Source organism: Podarcis erhardii (genome assembly GCF_964252035.2).
Source record: "Podarcis erhardii genome assembly, chromosome: 10".
Lineage (NCBI taxonomy): Eukaryota > Metazoa > Chordata > Lepidosauria > Squamata > Lacertidae > Podarcis > Podarcis erhardii.
In genome coordinates this window covers 42,005,980-42,026,151 of record NC_138500.1, presented here as the reverse complement: position 1 = coordinate 42,026,151, position 20,172 = coordinate 42,005,980, and the positions used below count along the sequence as shown (strand labels likewise).

Sequence of the window (20,172 nt, the reverse complement as noted above, 5' to 3'; positions counted from 1 at the left end):
AGCACAGCGTGATAAATGAATGTATCGCAATAAGCCTCAGGCTCAAGCACTCCATCCCTACCCTCTCCTCCCGCCGTGTGACTGGGAGGAAGTGTTTGGAAGCTTTTTGCTTCACTACAGTTTGCCATGTCATATGCCCCTGATAAACTGTGGTTAATAGAAACTACAGCTAGTTTCAAACAAGCCAGCTTCAAATCATAGTTTCTAAAGCTGGCTTATCTAACACTTGCCATAGTTAGGCTTAATCAGTTCTTGGTCCAGACAACATGGAAAGCTGTGGCTATTCAGAAGAGGAAGCGAAAGTTTCTGAACTCCTTTGCAACTAAACAACATCAATATATCTGTTAGTAATAGGGTAAAATTGGAATACTGGAAACTGTATTTAAGCTGCACTTATAGTCAAGCAATAAGCCAGTCTTCAGACACACAAGCATTAATAGTGAGAGATGCAGGCCATAACACTCACTGAAAGTCAACACCTGCCCAGCTACAGAAAAAAGAAAAGGGGAAATTACAAGTCCACAGAATGTCGATGCCTGCAGGCACCTGACAGCTTGGTAACCACTCTGGTCAAGGCCCTATTCTCAGTCAGCAGTCGCTCATTTAAATGCCTCAAAGCCTGAACATGCTTTACTTGAAATGTATTCTGCAGGAATCAAATAAACAGGAGCCAATGAGAGAAATGCAATTGTGGCATGTTGAAAAGGTATCACAGGTGAAGACAACTAAAAGAAAAAAGAAAGAGATGTAAAGATAATCCTTTCTTTAGCAGCAGATTGTTCTGTGTGAAACTAATAAACTACCTAACTATATATAGGGAATCAGTGACTGTGCAAAGGCTGGTGCCAAATGTGTTGCTCTGCTTTCTTTTAGACCACATCAGTGGGCTGAGAGTGGGGGGTTGTCGTCTGGGCAGCCCAGGACCTCCATACAGTGCCCAGGCTTGAGCCCTGGAGAAGTCACTTTGGTGCAGCAAAAACAATGCAGGAAGCGCTGTGATTTGACTTCACCCCGGAGGGGCTGCTAGTAGCATTTCAAGCATTAAACAATCTGGGCCCAAATCCCTGTGTGACTACAGTGGAACTTCTGTTTCGAGTGTCTCAAAAGCCAAACGTTTCGGTTTTCTAACGGCAAAAACCTGGAAGTAATTGCTTCCGTTTTCATATGTGCCTCGGAAGTCGAATGTGTTTTCAAATTTTCTCAATGGATTTTGCCGACTACTCATTGCGCCTCAGTTTTCGAACGTTTTGGAAGTCGAACGGTCTTCCGGAATGGATTACATTCAAAAACTGAGGTTCCACTGTACTAAGATCCTCAGATGACTGAGGATTTTTTTAAAAAGTCAGGAAACAAGAGAGAGCTCACAGAATCTTTTTTAAAATTATACTTATATTGGTATCTGGACATCTATATGTTATAATTGCTGATGGGTGCCATTTCAAGGCTGCTGAAATGACTCAGAAACTAAGACAACTATCTGTCTTCTCAGTCTGGTTCTTCCCTGTCCAGGAGTGGAGAGGGAAGGAGAGCCTATCTGCCTTGTTATACTGAGGCTTCCTTTTTTATTAAGCTAATCAGCGTCTTTCCAATGGGGTGTAGGAAGAAAGTCATATTGTGCTTCAGGAATCAAACATGCCCATCTCTAATTTGCATGTACATATGTGGTGTGTGTGTGTGTGTGTGTGTGTGAGAGAGAGAGAGAGAGAGAGAGAGAGAGATGGAGAGAGAGATGGACATACAGACAGCTTATTTCTTCATTAGGTCCCTGTGAATTAAAGGTTGGATAAGAGAGAGAAAAACCAAGTGATAGGTTTAGAAATTTTTGTGACCTTAACTTCACTCTGACTGTAGCCTAAAGGAAATACTACCCTTGATGTGAAGACTGTCTGATAGCAGAGGAACCTGTATTTTCACAAATCAAAAGTACTTCATTATTCAGTTTAAAAATGTTTTGCCTATACTTTAAACACACACACTTGGGAAAAGTATAGCCATATTCAACCAATATAGGCTTTTGTTTTTTAATAGAACCATATGTCTCAATAGTATCTGAACCATCTCAGACAATCTCAGGTAAAAGTCCTCTACTACAGTAAACAAAACTGTATGGCACAATATTCTATCCTTTACAAAAGCTGCATTCTATTAGACAGCTTTCGCATGAGCTGTGATTACATGGCTGACCATGTAATAAAAAGACATTGAAAATCAGAAGAATGTTATTCTATAATTTGATGCACTCCTAATCAATACATAAAAATAAGAATGTGCACACTGTAACCTATAAACAATGCTACTGCCCTAAATGAAAATAGTTGAAGCACGCTTACTTTGAGTTCCTCTTCCATTTCAGATATCCGCCTTTCTAGAGCTCTTCTTTCCTACAGAAAACCATTTGCATTAATAACACAATTTGGATATATATTTTAAGCATCATCTCTGTAGAGCAATCTCAGATTTTGAAGATTAAACAACCATAAGCACAGTGAGGACAAGAAACTTGCGAGGCCAGTGATGTGTAAAAAAATACTTCGAATTTAAAATCAAGACAACAGAACTAATTTCAGTCAAATTCTACCAGTTAAATACATTCTTTATATAAAGTTGATCAGGCAATAGTTTTTGTAACATCAGTTGGGTATTACTCCTTTAACTGTATTTTGTGGTAGTTTAGCATACAAGAAACGCAGAAAAGATACCAACTGCCTTAAGGAAAAGGAAGCACAAAGCATTACGTTCCACAGACAGGCAAATGTTAGTTTGCATTCTGTACTACACCCAAGTAATACTAATCGTGTGTGTGTGTCCTAGTGCATATTCTGTTATCATTCATTGGACAACAGTTCTTAAAGCTAAAGTATTGCTTTGTGTTAAGACAATGCGGTGAGTCTCATTAAAAAGCAGCGGCTGTATCCAGTATCTGACATTCAAACATTTTCAAAGTGTGAAAGACAAAAGCAAATTGCTACAAAGTATACATTCAACAGTGTTATGCAAAACAAGCAGCATCAGCTGAGGTGTGTAAAACTTTGGTTAGATCATACCGCTGCGAGGATACTGACTCTTGTCGGTCACCTTTCAGATACAAACCATTTGAATTTAGTTTAATCATAGTTAAGTGAGTTCCTAAACATACTTTACCCAGTTTTAGCAATTAATTTCAAGAGCTTAGTACAGTCATAATTCATTTTGGTCAGTCTGTCATTCATTTAACTCTGTGATAAGAACCAAGTTTCGTTTAAAAAAAAAAAAAAAACTTGTTTACTTGTAGCAGTGCTCAGTTAAGTAACAGTGAGTTAACCGATTTAAGCCATTTCCACCAATCGTATGTTTTTTAAAAGTTGCCAGACCAAATCCAGCGAAGAATTTTAAATTTAACTATTTGATTATTATTGCTCTTATATCAATACATAAAGTGCATCCCTTGTGCACACACAGACTGTCCAGAAATCTAGTTGCCTAACTAAATTGTTGCAGTTTGTTCTTTTTTTGCATACTGCTTCCCAATTCAAATTATTATTTTATAAGATTATATAAACCTAGAGGACCAAAAGCCCAGGAAAAAACTTACCCTTTTTTCCATTTCTAGCAGAGACCTATCAGCAAATCTTTCCTGCCTCTGAAATAGATAAGTGATCACACGCAATGTCACTCACAAGAAAAATAAAGGAGGTAAATGGACGTGGGGAAAATGCAATTTAGAAAAATATTGTTGCATTACTAGTGGTGGGTAGAATCCAGACTAAATTTGACAGTGAAAACAACAGAACCAACTCATTTCTAAGGGAATTAATGTCCGCTGTGTCTGAATCCAACCCAATATTTATTCATTTTTTTCTGTAACGTGAACTTCAAAGAGTGCCTGAAATTCATGGGCACTCTCAGATTCATAGGTTTGCTGAGTATAATCTCAACAGGAAACCATAAATACTTTTTTGGAGGGAAATAGAAGATACAGAAAACTATGAGGTAGGTGCCAGAAACATAGTTAATGGTATTCAACATCACAAGCCATCCTTTAATAAATGTCTACTGGTGATCTATACACAAATTTAATATAGATTTCTTGCAATGGAGATCAATGAAGGACAGATACAGGGCCAGAGTTACATTTACTAATAATTTCAAATAACACTATAACACAGAATATGGCCCATCTAGCTAATCAAATCAGGTCAGATCTCCAATGTCAGAGTGAACATGAACGAATACACTAAAGGGTCTTTATAAGGATATGTGCACATTCAAGCCTCTCTCTGCCTGTTTTAGTAGTCATTAATCAGGTGGCTGGAATAATCACTTAACATTTCCCATCCTGCTTCTAAACTTGTTCTCAGGAAGTTTCTGCCATCATATATCAATTTCAATTAATAGAAGTTGCTGCTCAAGGACAAACACACTGCTCCTTTTGAAGGTATAAGCTTAAAATCAGTCTCTATCAGCAGCAACTTCCTTACACTCCATGAACTCACCACCTTACTTTTTACCCATATAAGTTAATGATTATTGTTCACTTCTATGGAACAGTAATACTAGGGATAAAACTTGACACCTAACATTAGCTGTCCATTGAGAAGGGCCAGATGGTTTGCAGGGGGAAGACTTCCAATTCATCTTTACAATATCAAGGACACTGTCTTCCCATCATAATCACATAAATTTTGAAGTCGTTTATGCAGCAATTAAAGCAGAAATGTTCAAGGGTTAAAGACTAGGCCTTGTTTGGACATAATGATTAACTATGGTATAGTGTTGAACAAGCCTGCTATGCCTCCACCTCCACTTTTCACTTCCAGCTTTCACTAACCACAGTTTATCATCAAATCCAAACCTGGGCAAACAGCGGTTAGCATCAACCACAAGTCTATCGAAACAAGCCAACTTCAGACCGTGGTTATTAAGAAAATAGCAAATTTCCCCAAACCATTCCTAACAGGCACCTGAGTGATCATTCTAAAGCTTTCAGTGTCAAGACAGTGAATGAGCTAGATAATTTTACTCCAGATATAATAGTCCTACATTGCCTCCTTTTCTTCACATGGTAACATGTACTACTTCCTACTTCACCAGCTCCACAGATAAATTTATGTAACCAGATCCTATGCATATTTACGAAGAAGCAAGTTCCACAGTGTTCAATAAAGCTTATCTAAAGTGTGTGTTAAGAAAGTAAGAGACAGAGAGATGGGAAAAAATTACTCTGGTTGAATAATGAGCTTTTTCAGGTCTTTCTTTCAGGTTCTCCCTGTTTTAAAGTAGACCACATTTGCTGAAGAACAGTAGTCTCTCTTGTATCTATTTTGCCTTCGTTATCTTTTGCTGTCTACAAAAAGAGCTGAGAGCCATAGTGAGGCCCATTTACTTTGCTGCCCAAAGCTGGGATCCCAACTTGGGATTCTCTTGAGCACTTGGAGGACCCAAGGAATTGGGGTTGTAAAGGATGAATTAATTACTCCCCAGCCCCTTTGTTTCACTCTCTTTACAATCCTAGGCCCTGCATCCACCAGAGACAGAAGGATGCACAAATCAGTTTGGGCTCACTACCTCCTTCCCTGTGCCATGCCATTAGTGGGCTCTTAGCAACCCAAAACCATGGAGAGAAAGGCAGCAACAGCACAGCAACAATGATGAAATGTAAAGTAACAATTTACAACTTTGAGCCTTGATTGCGGCCTCTAGATCCCGCAGACCACAGGAATTTTGGGCTCTGATAAACAAAAGAGGAAGGAAGTACCCACTGGCGATTATCCCTGCGCCCACATGGGAACAATTCTTGAGTAAATATTTCTCTTTGGCAGAGGAATCCAACTCACCCACGGAATTCCGAGCCGACCATCTACCTTTGTGGCCCTCTACCGACCCAGAACTGATAATGGACTTGATACTAGATCTGAAAACAGGCAAAGCCCCCGGGCCGGATCTAGTCCCTGCTGAGGCTATTGTTGCGCAACCGAGGTGGTGGGCTGAAATTCTGGCCAAAGTCTTTGATGCAATTAATTCTACGGGGCTTATCCCTAGGACATGGAAGGAGGCCGTGATCGTACCAGTCCATAAAAAGGGTCCCCCTGCTGACCCAGAGAACTATCGGAACATCAGCCTTTTGTCTATCATCGGGAAAATCTATGCAAAATTTTTGCTGTCTAAGCTGTCCCATTGGGCATATGACTCAAATTTGATTGGCCATGAGCAAGCGGGCTTTAGGAACAATTATTCGACCACTGACCATATGGTAATTATGTATCATCTTGCCAGAAAATATTCTGCCCCGAGTCGGGGGCGCCTATGTGTCGCTTTCATAGACTTAAAGGCCGCCTTCGACAGTATCCCAAGAAACTGTCTATGGAAGAAATTAGAGAGATGGGGCATAGATAGAAGGCTGTTATGACTTATAACCCAATTACACCACGGGTCGTCGGCTAGAGTGAGACTCACACCGGCGGGAAACCTATCCAATGAGGTCCCAATAAATAGAGGAGTGCGCCAAGGCTGCATTTTGGCCCCACTCCTCTTCAACTTGTTTATTAGCGACATGAAGCTCTTTCTGAGTGAGTCTCAAGCCAATCATTCATGCCCCCCGCCTAGCTGATTTTCGCTGCCCTCTGCTCCTATATGCTGACGATGCAGCGATCCTTTCCTACTCTAGAGTCGGTTTATGCAGAGCTCTAAAGATTTTTGCGGCTTATTGCAAACTCAACCATCTGACAATTAATCATGGAAAATCTAAAGTACTGGTCTTTACCAGGTCTCGGAAAACTTACAGCTGGAAGCTAGATGGAGTCCAATTAGAACAGGTTTTCAAATTTAAATACCTGGGAGTCTTTTTTCACTACAACCTAAGCTGGAAGCCACAGATACAGTATTTACTGAACAAAGGGAAAACAATACTTTACACTCTACTCCAATTTTTTGCGGTCGACGGAGCCTCCCACATCCCTTCTGCATTGAAGGTGTACCACGCAAAAGTGGTTTCCACCCTCTGTTATGCTGCCCCGCTCTGGGCCCCAGGGTCCAATTTAACATCACTGGGGACATTGCAGAATCAGTTTCTCCGTCACCTCCTGAAACTCCCCATGTGTGTGAGCAATGCAGCCATACATCTGGAGCTAAGGATTGCATCATTGGAGACTGTCATCTGGAAGCGAGTCTTTGGCTATTGGCTGTCCAGCTGGCATAGGCTTCCCGACCATTACCTCTTTCAGTGCCTCTGGCGGGATGACTTTGTTAATCCGTGGGTAGGAAAAATCCATGCCAAACTTCTGAGCATCGGAATTTCCCCAGCGGACTCCTTAAAGATGAACCTATGCTCAGCCAAAAGCCTTATCGAGCAAAGATTAGCAGACATTGAAAATCAACACAACCTCTCCAGGGGTGGGGGTGTCTGCTCCCCCAGGTATCATGGAATAACCCCACCACTTGGCCTTCCATCATACATGTCATCTCTTTCATCTGTACCACACCGACTTGCATTTATTCGTGCAAGGTTCAATGTTTTTCCATCGAACCTGCTGAGCCACAGATTTTCCAAGGGTTTGGTGTCTCCACTATGCGAGTGTGACGGGAAAACAGTTGAAACAAAACAAATTCCTTCCAGTAGCACCTTAAAGACCAACTAAGTCAGTTCTTGGTATGAGCTTTCGTGTGCATGCACACTTCTTCAGATACACAGTTGAATCTCTTCAACATATAATGTTCAACTGTCCCTTACATAGCATAGCCAGGACTAAATTCCTGGGTCCTGCTTTACTGCGCTTGGTTGGCAGGCCTGTTGAGTCACATGCCGCACTGCTTTTGCAGGATACAGATCCTTCTGTAACTCTGCAGGTGGCGAGATTCCTGAATGCGGTTATCTCACACACAAAAACCACCAAAAAACAACATCAACAACAAAAACTAATCGGACAGTTATGATGAGAGTGCATGACGGATCTCGTCTCCAGTTCTCCTTTTTCTGTGAACCGTCCCTTGGATCTTTCCGGGCCCCAAGCTGTTATTTGTCACTGCTCAATGACCCACCCTTACATCGTGGTGTTCCCCTTCTGTTGTTAGATGTATTGGTTTTTATGTTTCTGTGCTCTTATGTTTGTACATATTTTATGGGCTAATAGCCGTAAATAAAATAAAATAAAAAAAATACAACTTTGCCCTATGCAAGTTGTGTATGAAATACAATTCTGGACACTTATGACGTTTAAAAGGAACTATTAAAAAACTGTTTTCCATATCTTTGGAAAATGCAAAGCTGATCCTTGGTGACACACATTTTACTGAACCTAGCCATGCTTTTTCTGTGGTGGCGCCTCATTTATGGAACTCCCTTCCTAGACATTGGACTATTGGCCAGACTTCAAAATGGCTTTGGAGACCCATCTGTTTTGTTTGGCTTTTAACAATGATGATTTTATTAAGGTTGCTGCTAGATTTCAGAGTATAGAGTTAAGGCTGCTTGTTACTAGATTTCCTGATAAAATATTTTTCAGGCCAGCAAAAATTTGAAGGGTTCTCTAAATTGTACTTACTGCTCTGCCTGTTATTTTGGCATTTTATTGTTTGTAATCTGTTTTAAACTGTATTAGAGAAATTTGTGATTTTATTTGTTATATGTCTGTAAGCTGCCTAGAGAGGATATCATATAAGGCAGCCTGAAGAGCCTTTGAAGAAATAAAATTAAATTGAGAGTTTAGAAATACAAACCTGAGTTGCCTTTTCCAACTGTAGTTTGAGATCCGTCAGTTCCATGTTGGTATCATGCAATTGTGCTTTCAATTTTTCATTTTCAGCTACAATCTGTTCATAAAGCTAAGAAATATGCAATACTTTTATAAATCATGCACTCCTTCAAACTTCTATCATAACTGCATGCATAAATTGATAATTGTAGAGACATAAAATTTAACTCCTAGGATTAGAAGAGCAGTAGGCAAGGAGCAGCTGTTTAGATTTCTGGGTTCTGTGTATGGCTGAGCAATATATGGTTTTCAACATTGTGATATATCACCAGCTAAACTCTGAGATATTCCAATATATCACAATGTCTGAAATAAGGATTTAGCCTAACTTCTATCCTCTATGCTCTGGAAACCTCTAGGTTCGATTACTGCAATGTTTTATACGCAATGCTGCTTCTGAAGATAGTTCAAGTACTTCAGCTGGTGCAGAATTTAGTGGCCAGGGTGCTCACTCGCACAAGACGGCTTGAGCACATTACACTGATCCTGCACTGATTGCCAATTAGTTTTCAGGCCCAATTCAAAGTGCTGGTTTTGACTTATAAAGCCTTAAGCGGTTCAGGACCACAATATCTCAAAGACCACCTCTCCCCATAAGAACCAAGCTGGACCCTGCAATGACCAACTGTCCCCATACACCACAGTCACCTCTCTCCATTCAGGCAAGCAAGAGACATTATACTGGTTCAAGGTCAAATTCCAGTTAGGCAAAAGCACTAGAGAAGGGTGAAGGGCTGGTGAGGGGAGCATCCTAGGAAAGGGGTGTAGCCTGGGGAGAGTCCAATGGGTGACATAGGGTGGCCTTGTAGCTCACATTCAGCCCTGGGCCTGAGGTTCCCCATCCCTGTTCTAAATGAGAATGGAGGTGGGGTAAAGTGGCCATGCATTTGAAGTTACTTTACAAATAGCACCTTAACAATGGCCTCAATCAAAATTTACCTCAAAACCAATACTATAGAGCTTGAAATTGCAGTCCCCTTATAGTCCCCAGAGTGTATGTCAAACTGAATTAAAAGAACCATACAGAATGACTTCACAAACTTGTAATAAAATCATCTTGTTAACACACAACTCATGGGGTCAGATACCTTTTTAAAATCTGTTGTATCTTCTTTTTCTAGCTTGCTGGAATATGATTTGCGATCTTCCAAGTAACTGTATCCAGTCCGTCCTAGTACTGAATCGTAACGATCTCCTGATGATCCTGTGTCATATCTTCCAAAAAAGAATAAAAGTTCAATGTCTCACAGCTCTATTCAGAATTGCAACAAACTATGGTCTGAGCTAGCTCTAATTTAAAAACTAAGTCACAGTGGCTTCATTTGCACATCAGAACTGTCTGCAGTTAATTGTTTTGCATGATCATGCAGGTGGCTCCTCCCCTAGCGCGAGAGACAAATCACAATCTCTGGTGTATTGTAATGTCTGAGCTTGGGATCATGATTTGTTTCACTCCAAACAAATCAGAATGTGAAGCCAATATTTGTTCTTAGCTTACCAAGGTGGGGATTGGGGCAACAAAACAAGCCTGATCCCTCGTTCAGATATAATGCTACATCAAAGATCATGGTTTGCTGTTCCTGCTGGCACTTTGGAAGGAGCAAAGCTGCAGTGATTTCCATGTTCATGGGAAACTAATAATGATGGTTTACTGTGACATGCAAAACTCGGCCCTACATGCAAAAAACAATTTCTACTATTTTTCCTTAGTTGTCTCCTCAAAGGGTTCCAAGATTCAATTATAAACCACTTCACCTTGTTGTACCTCCGGCAACACAACCACAGATATGCTGCCTTGTTGCCATCAATCAGTAATGCTAAAAAGGGCAGCACAACTGAGAACATTCTTCTTTTTATTTGTTCTCAGTTGTGCAGCACAATGCTTTCTCAGCCAGCTTTCTGCCAAGGAGCATTCCCCTCTTCCTGATGTCTCTGTATTAAGAAGCGTTGTTTTTTTTCAGGTGCAGGGGGCAGTCCAAGTTGAGCAAAGATCTAGGGGGTGGGACATTTTTCTTCCTGGCTTTGTCCACTCAAAACCACTGCCCACACTCCAAAGCAATGTTCCCACCAATGTTGCAGTTTTCATATTTCTTGGAGTGAAATAGTATTTTTTTTGGGGGGGGGGGCGGTGAACGTTGACCAGATATATGTCCCAAAAGAAAGAAGTCCCTCTAAGGGCACCCATAGCTACTCTCCATGCAAAAAGGGAAAGCATCATTTCATTATTGGCAGTGCTACCCCATCCCTGGCACCACTTTCCATTTTATCACATCTCCTGGCTGCTATTTTCATGACCTCCAATTTCCCTCAATTTCAGCCACTAGTGATAATTGCTACCTTTGCTTTTCATAACTCTGTTTATATTTTAAAAAAATATTCTCACTTTTCTTTATAAAACACAATTCGAAGTGGCATACAAACAAGTTTTAAAACACCAGTCTTTGGGGAGAAATGGGAGACCACAGGTCAAGGCTAAAAACCTGAAAGTTATTCATTTGATTCAGTTTCTTTTATAGAAGTTGTTCGATAAATAAAAATCATGTAATCCAAATGCCTGCCTTTATTGTGAATCGAAACTGGTTTAACACACAGGGGCAGAAAGATCAATAGAGAAATCATGGCTTTCGGGTAGAATTCAGCAAGACTGAAGACAACAGAGTTGGTGCTCTATTTTTGTCTTTCTCATATTATGGATTTCTGTTATGCAACACGATGGCTTCAGAGGGTGGAATGCCAACTATGACTTGTAAATTGGGACATTTCATTAACCTCATTGTTTCAACATTCTCAAACTATGATTTGTCAAATTTGAACATTGTGACGAACGAGAGTTAAGCTCTGAAAATGATGATTTGACATGACATCTGAATTAAGTCACTGACACATTAATATTATAACTCAACTAAAGATACGGTGTGAATTCAAATAATGTGTATGCAATCTTCTACTTCTCTCCATTTTATACAAAAGCAAACGTGAACTAGGGTATGATATTATCAGGGAACATCCTCCACTTGGGGACTTCCCAAAAGCTGAATCTTACAGATAAATGGTTAAAATCCCCCCGATTTAGGTGTGGCAAATCATACAACCTTCATCATGTTTGTAACCAATGAATCATATTGCTTGACTCTACTGGAACATTTTATAATCCTCAAGATGTAATGGTTCTGCCATGCTGACGGTCAACATGCTAGCATAATAACAACTCTGTGGACATGTTGAAACTGGATGTAATCTTCTACAGTTTTGGTATTTATGGAGAACTGAGCTGTGGGCAGCTTCTTGCATCGCATCATTTGCAAAGTGCCTTTTTCCATAAAAGCATGCTTAACCTCTCATTTCATTAACATTAAACAATAAAGAATGTTATACTTCACATCATAAGGAGAGCTAAACGTGAAGAGTACACGTACCTTGAAATGCTTTCACCCTGAAGGAGGAAGAGGAAACAAATATTTTAAAAGATTGCACCTATGTTTAACAAGCAAATTATTCACAGCTTACTAGACAATTAATGAGAATTTAAAGTAAGCTCAGCAATTAAAATAAAATGGACCATAAAATATACTGTATGGCAGAGGTGTGGAACCACCAGCCTACATACAGGTCCATTCAGGTCAGCTAGGGGTTCTAATTTGCCCTGAGAGGCCATTTCCCCCAAATCACACTCAGCTGCCCGATCCCTGATGTCATATGTGACATCAGGTATATGGCAGGTAAAGGCATGTCTGCTGTTACTTTGAAGTCCATTTCCAAGCCGTGTGTATTGAAACTTATCGCAAAACAGTCTTCAAAGGAAAGTTCTTTTCAAGTTGTCACCCAATGTCATAACAACATCAGGTGATTGATAGGTGGGCAGTACCACTCACGGGTCAGAACTGATACTTCGGATTGAGGGGAAGGAAGGAGCTGGCTCACTGGCGGTATGCAGTTATCTACCCCTGCTGCATGGAATCATAGGCTAGAATCCAAATGGTTAACTTAAATACACCAAGGGATTGGGCATGCCCAAAGGCATTTTGGACTTCTTTCTTTGAATAACAGACCTTCCAAGCCGAAGAGCATTTCAAAGACTTCTATTATTTCAAAAGTAATTTGCAATGCAGCTTAGGGAACTGCTGTTTGAGTGATACAAGCCCAAAGTCTCCATAGCCACATGAAAGTAACTGCATGTTTGGATCCTAGCAACAATTTGCAGAATCTTCACAAGAAAACCAATATTAGAAATATAGACCCCATGTTGTGACAAAATTCTAAAGAGTTAATATTCTGCCTTCCTGTTCTTTTAGTATTCTATGTATTCCAACTGCTCTCTCATTTTTCAATGTGGACAGTCCACTATGTGGTGATTTTAAATAAACCTTACACCATTCTTTTGTTTGAATGTATTTTGTAGGGTCCACTTAGAGCTTATTCAAGTGACACGTTCAAATGAAACAGGTAATGTTGGCATTATCACAGCAAAATGTATGCAATCTCAGTTAATGCACTATTACTGAATTAAAACAGGATGCAATACCTGTGGGAGTGTAGCTTTTTGTAAAATATGGCACTCAAATGAGAATCAAAATGAAAGAGAACAGGGGAAAAGATACATGGAACAGCACTGCAATATGAAAACAACTTTGTGCGCTATGAAAGATAATCAACAGGTTACGCTTCTATGAAGGCCAAATAAAATTATCACATGATCTCTGAACTTAATATTTTAACCCCAGAAGACACAATTTTCTTCACAGAACCTTGAATAAAATCGTAGCATGAGATCATGTCTTTTATGCAAGGAAAACAGAACAATTACCTGTGTTTCTTTTTTGTTTGTTCCCTCTTCTGAATCAGATGGGTGTTCTTGTTCATTTTCATCACTCTGAGGGAGGAAACCCATTTAAAATCAGCATATATTTACATTCTGCCTCAGGACAGAACAACTTAGAAGGAGGGCTTCCTCCAAACAACATTTTCAGCCTTCAAACTGCTTCAAACAAGCAGATATAGTTTGTCAATAACAAAATTCTATCCTAGTTGCTCACCACCACTCACATATTTATACTGGAATATAATCTATATTTGTACTCTTCTAAAACAAAATTTCAACTATTTTTGTCCAATTCTGGGACAACTTACTGTAATCAACTTTTTTTTTTTTAAATAAAATGATAGACACTCTTTCCCTATAAATAGCGGATACGCAGAATCTGTATTTTCAGATTTTATTGGGGCTACTGGGTTGTTGTTTTTATTTTTATTAGGTATTTAGTGGTTCTATATCTTGATTTTATTTTGTGAACTGCACTGAAACCCCTGGGTATAGGCAGTATATAAATAACAACAACAACAATATACAAACAGCAATTTAGGGGTGGCAAGTCCATATTAATGTTTAAGCAGTTAACTTACATACAAGAACTTTTACTTAACTACTTTATAGCATCTCATTGCAACATCTCATTCATCTCATTGTTTCTGATTTAAAGTCACACAAATAATCATCCAAGCCCTAACTAAAATGCATGCTTATCCAATGTATTATGAATTATGTATGCGTTACAATTAATGTCACACATTTTCCATATTACAGGGGGGTATAGTCAAAGCTTGCATTGAGCAGACCCACTGAAATTAATAGCCATGACTAACTTGGCTCCATTACTTTCAATGTGTCTATTCTAAGTAGAACTTAGTTGGGTACTGATTTTACTTTAAGGCAATAACTAATAACTGAATTCATTAATTGTCCAAAAAAGCTGTGATATCAGTGATGAGGAAGTCTGTTGTCTTACTAATAAAAAAAAATCATGTACATATTGTGGATGGGTTGGTGATTCATGAAACAGTTTGAACGTCTAGATGTGACAACTGGGTATAACCACCACACTTCTAAAACAAGATTGATAGCTGTGTTAAGCGTTAAATCAATAGCTTTAAAATACATGAATCTCACCTATGTCTGAAACATAGATCTGCAATATGAAAACAAAAACCCAATTTCCACAGCTTGTTTTATCAACTGTGTTGCCTCAGTTCACTGAATTCTCCCTGAACTGTTTCTAAATACAGATCTATATGCAATTTAAATGGGTTTTTACTTACATCCTGAGTCCAAAAAGAAACTCCTGTAGATCTTCGTTTTTCTCTTGGCCGTCGCCTTTCCCTTATTGATTTTGTCTGTGATTTATCTTCTTCTTTTTCTTCTTCTTTCTTCCCTGTTTCTATTTAAATAGCAATGCATTGAGATTTTAATGAAGTCCAGTAAATATACTAATTTGCAACACATTACATTTCTGTTGTCATTCCTGAAGCAAGACATTCAGGATTCATGTTTATGAAAATCCTAAAATGCTTCTGAGAATATGGTAAATGTAGTTCACTTTTAACATGCCATTATTCTCTTTATACATTGTTCCATCATTTCTAACTATAATATTTCATTGTAGTGTTATATGGATTTAACCTTAAGAATCAAAGCCTAACACATATGCATACATTATGACATCTACAAACACATATTCATCAAAGCAACCAGAGCACACTTATTCAGGTAAGTATTTGTTTAGCCAGAAGCATCAAGAATTCAGCGTGCAACAGACTCTTTCAGAGAGATTTGTGTTCAAATTAGCTAGGTTTGCTTTTCTTTGTATGGTAATACACTTAATGAAATCCAGCAATTTTCAGACCATGGTAAGGTGCCACTTCCGTAAACTAAGATTTAAAGTAACATGTCAGAAAGATCAAAGTTTAACCTTTCAAACTGATTGTTCAGCTCCAAAATGCTTTTATTAACTTATATAAGAATTATTAAGCAGGGCTGCACAAGCATATAACATTCCTTTGCTATCATGCACTTTATCCAGGTGTTTACCCTTGAATTAACATAAGAAATCACAAACATCCAGGTACTTGTTAATTCACTGCTCCAGTCTTCAGGGCTGAAAAATGAATCTATATTAAGGCAACACATACTCAGCCTCACTCTAAACTTTTTCTTTTTTAAGAAAAGTTGTTCCTATAACAATTCAACATTAAAATTTAGAGCCCATGGAATTATGGGAACTGAGGAGAAAGTTTAGATTTGATCTACAGAAAGCAATTTAAAAGTATAATTACTGAGGAATTGCTGAAATACTGATTCTGCAGGAGGATTCCCAACTGTTTTACCAATTACTCATCTAAGGTATACCAAACTTTCTTGAAGGGGGCAGTGGTTTATTTGATAACACCAACACAGAAAAAGAAAAAAATAAGAGAAGCCTTACCTCTCTCATTTTCCTTTGCTCCACTTCTGGAGTAAGCAGAAGTTATACCTATAAGGCTGTTTGGTCTGTTTAGTTGGCTTGAAGAACTAGATGTGGCAATTGAAGAAGTTGATGAAGTAGTTGAAGGCGTAGTTCTATAGCGATGATATGGCTAGTCAACAGGGAGAAGTCCATATCAGTTTTGAAATATTAGGAAGCATAGAAATGCAAATTAAATCATTTTCATCAAGTATGCTACCTCCTACAATTTCAGAATGGCCGCCTACCCTGCCCCGCATGAGTGGCAGTTGCGGCCCCTTGCAAGCTGCCCTTCATTCCCAGGGCAGTTAGGAGTCACATCCCCAACAGCCAGCCATTGTAAATACCCGGACCAGCTGCATTGCAGGGTGTGATATCTCACCAAGACTAAAGTTTAAATTGCCCAATCATGGGCAGCCAATGGGGCGGAGCCTGGTCGGTGGACCTGAGTGCAGAAGCTCCCACTCTGATGCATTAACTGGGGATAAAATCCAACTGTGCCTAGCATTCGAAGCACAGTTGGCCGATTCATGCCTGTGCAATAAGAGAAACATGAAATACCTCCTCTATGGTCCGTGTGTATCTTTGTCTATAATCATCATCTTTAGATTCAGATTCTTTCTTTTCTTCCTGTTTTTCTTTGTCCTGTTTTTCTTTTTCCTCCTTTTCTTTTTCTTCATTTTCTTGCTCTCTGGTTCGTGTACCACGACTTCTGCCAATAGTTTTTTCGGCTTCTTGAAGATCAGTCAGCGTTACCCCCTTTAGAAGAATTGCACCCCAAAAAAGGATAACATGTCAAGTTTCCAATATCTAATTTGACTTCTGCTGACATTCAAACAATAACTTATTAAAGGTAAATGGTATTTTGTAAAAAAACAAACAAACAAACAAACCAAACCTGAGGCTACACCCCATTTCCTAATCTCATAGTTCATTCTTTCTTGTTTGTTTTGTCCTCATTTTTCATAGCATCTAAAAGCTTTTCCCTTGTATTTTTAATGCTGTTTCAAAACAACTGGAAGGGACGGTATTTTATGTGATAAAAATAAATGGATGCTTAAAAAAAACTTTCCCCCTGATTGCATGCTTTGGGGAAAATATATTTTCCTAGCCCAGAACTAATTGTGTGCATGTGAATATGTAGATTAAAGTCAGAATGCAAATACTTAACTTGCTTTTCTGAAGAGGAGCTGTATTTCTCTGTTGCACTAAAAAATAAATAAATGATAATACTTGCCTCTGGGAAAGTTGTGTGAGTGTCCTGGAACATGCCTAGATCCTAGTGAGGCAGAGGGAAAGGCCTGTTCCAGACAGGCATGCAGGGATGAAGAATTCTGGGGGTTTCTGGCTTCACATGATTTTGGGTTTACACATGAAACCCTGGAACCAAACCCTCGCATAACCTGTGAGTTGCCTGTATATTATTACATACTTCCATTTTCATATTTTCATTCTCTCTCTTCCTCTATGAACAGAAACCAATTCATAGGTATTGTACCGTCAGTGTACTGAACTAACACATATCCCCTAAATATAACATATATGATCACTGTACCTGAGTGGATCTTCTGGACTGCCTTGCTTGCCTTGATCTAGCTTTTCTTTGGGATTCAGATTCTTCATCCCGAACTGGAGTGAGGTATGACCTGGAATTAAAAGATTTGCTAGCTAGTAATCAATGTATAAAGTAGTTGCATTTTTTGAAAATAATTTGATAGAAAAAGGAGCAACGGAAGCCTCTCGGCTAAGTCACAAATAAATTAGGAAACTGAAGGTTTCAAACAATAACAAGGTTCTTTTGTGGCAACAAGATCACTGCTTGCGTTTTGGTGTAATTCTGCACTGAGCACATACAAGCTCTTCATATTCTGATAATACAATTACATTACAGTATCAAGTCAGCACTTTAACCTAAGGATCAGCAACAGAAATACCCAGGATCAAACTGAGCCTTCTGAGAGGTATTACCTGCCACTTTCTAATACAGATGCAACAGGGCTTTTAATGAGTTCATGGTAACTGGCTATGGGATGTAGGTGTGGGAGGGCCCTGACTGGGAATCTTTATTATTCCCTCCAAATGGTACTCCAAGTGAACTAGTTGCTGATGAACCATACTAGCAAATGTTTTTATTTTCAACCAACTTGAAGTGTTGCTGCTTTACAAAACTGGTTTTAAAAACATCATTTCATACTATTAGATCTCTCAACACTCAATCAAGCAAGGATTCCACGGCAATGGCCTAGTTTAGATGCAATGGGATACCATGATTCCCAATTACAAGAAGGCGTTGCAACAAGCTTGCTCCTCATCTCTCCTTTAACCGTAAGAAACAACTGGACACTTCCTTCGGGTTTTTGAATAAACCATAGCTATGTTCAAACTCAGGAAACTGGTTCATTCTACATGTACTTACTTAACAAACCAGAACCCAATTGTGATTGTAGGTCAGGACTTGTTGAATCCAACCTGCTGGAACAGACTACCCTTTCCTGACTTTAAATTTAATGGGGAAAAGCATGTCAGGGCACTAAGCTAAATAGTAGAAAGAGACCTCATTATTTATAAAGTAAACATTTCTCGAATTACCCCAAATACCACCTTCAAATTAATGTCTAACATAAGGAGAACACATCTTGATAGACATTAACAAAGTATTCAACTCATCCAGAAAGCTTATGGTATGTACATTTCTGAACATTTTGCTGTGCCACTTCCTTTCATTGATTTTCTGCCCTGCTTTAGATGCGATATCTTAAAGATACCAGACACCCAAGTGTCATAAGTGTTAAGTATACTGCACTAACATACATACATAAATGCATTAAGCCTTACAGTTAGCTATTATGTTTATGCCTCATAACCTTTGCCTCAGCTATGACCATTTAAAGTATGACCATTTAAAGAAAGTGGGGAAATAGGAAGAGCAAACAAACACTCCTCAACATATTCTTAGCAGTAGGCAATTTTGTCATCCTAGGTTATTCTAAGCAGCCAACAAACTCACATAATCAAACACTGAACTCTGAATGAATAAACTGAACTACTTTGGGACCATGTAATAACTGCCACTATGTACAGTCATGGGAAAAAGAAAGTGCACCCTCCTTGAATTATGTGGTTTTACATATCGGGACATAATAGCAACCATTTGTTCTTTACCAGGCCTTAAAATTAGGTAAATACAACCTCGTATGAACAATAATTCATGACCCATTACAACGTGTCATGATTTATTTAACAGAAATAAAGTCAAGATGGAGAAATCATGTGTGGAAAAACGAAGTACACCCTTACTGCTGCCATAGCAATGAAGAGGCTAAGTAGCAGACAGGGGCTGCTAATCATATGCCCTTGCTTATTTGAACAGCAGCAAGTGTGCCCACCTCTATAAAAGCTGGGGTTTGGGCAGTCTGTTGGTCTGGAGCATTCAGGTGTATTTTAACACAGTGCCAAGGAGGAAATATGACACCATGCTCTTAGAGAAGCAAGTGCTGCTGCCCATGAAACTCTGAAGGGTTCCAAGGCCATCTCCAACCAATGTTAAGTCCCTCATTCTACAGTGAGAAAGATTTTCAAAAGTGGAAAACATTCAATACAGTTTCCAATCATTTCAGGAGTGGACGTCCCAGCAAATTCACCCAAAGGTCAGATAGCACAATGCTCAGAAAAATTGCAAAAACCCCAAGAGTTACATCTCAGGCTCTACAAGCCTCAGTTAGCATGTTAAAAGTTCGTGACAATTCAATTAGAAAAGACTGAACAAGCATGGTTTGTTTGGAAGGGTTTCCAGGAGAAAGCCTCGTCTCTCTAAAAAGAACATAGCAACATGGCTTTGGTTTGCAAAGTTGCACCTGTACAAACCACTAGACTTCTGGAACAATGTCTTTTGGACGGATGAGACCAAAGTGGAGATGTTTGGCCATAATGCACAGCGCCATGTTTAGCCATGTGTGGAAAACTACGTACACCTTACGATTCAATAGCTTGTAGAACCACCATGGTTAGTTTTTCCACACATGGCTTTTCCATTTTGGCTTTATTTCTGTTAAATAAATAATGACATGGCACAATATCATGTGTTGTTGTTCATCTGAGGTTGTATTTACCTAATCTCAAGACCTGCTAAGGAACAGATGATTGTTATTACATCTTCATTTGTAAAACCACAG

General features: G+C 39.1%; 1 protein-coding gene across 6 annotated transcripts in view; it reads right to left on the bottom strand.

The window, feature by feature from the left end:
- PPP1R12A (protein phosphatase 1 regulatory subunit 12A) overlaps nt 1–20,172 on the bottom strand; it is a 96,272-nt gene that overhangs the window by 5,659 nt on the left and 70,441 nt on the right. For 3 of the 6 annotated variants that reach the window (XM_081878572.1, XM_081878573.1, XM_081878568.1), the window contains 11 exons: nt 17,556–17,646; nt 16,562–16,759; nt 15,983–16,133; nt 14,820–14,938; nt 13,531–13,596; nt 12,143–12,159; nt 9,815–9,941; nt 8,692–8,796; nt 3,572–3,619; nt 2,331–2,381; nt 516–646 (listed from right to left, as the gene is read on the bottom strand). In XM_081878572.1, the coding sequence (XP_081734698.1) occupies nt 516–646; nt 2,331–2,381; nt 3,572–3,619; nt 8,692–8,796; nt 9,815–9,941; nt 12,143–12,159; nt 13,531–13,596; nt 14,820–14,938; nt 15,983–16,133; nt 16,562–16,759; nt 17,556–17,646 (1,104 nt within the window). Of the gene's footprint in view, nt 1–515; nt 647–2,330; nt 2,382–3,044; nt 3,076–3,571; nt 3,620–8,691; nt 8,797–9,814; nt 9,942–12,142; nt 12,160–13,530; nt 13,597–14,819; nt 14,939–15,982; nt 16,134–16,561; nt 16,760–17,555; nt 17,647–20,172 lie in introns of those variants that run through there. The other 3 variants (XM_081878571.1, XM_081878570.1, XM_081878569.1) reach the window with 3 other exon arrangements.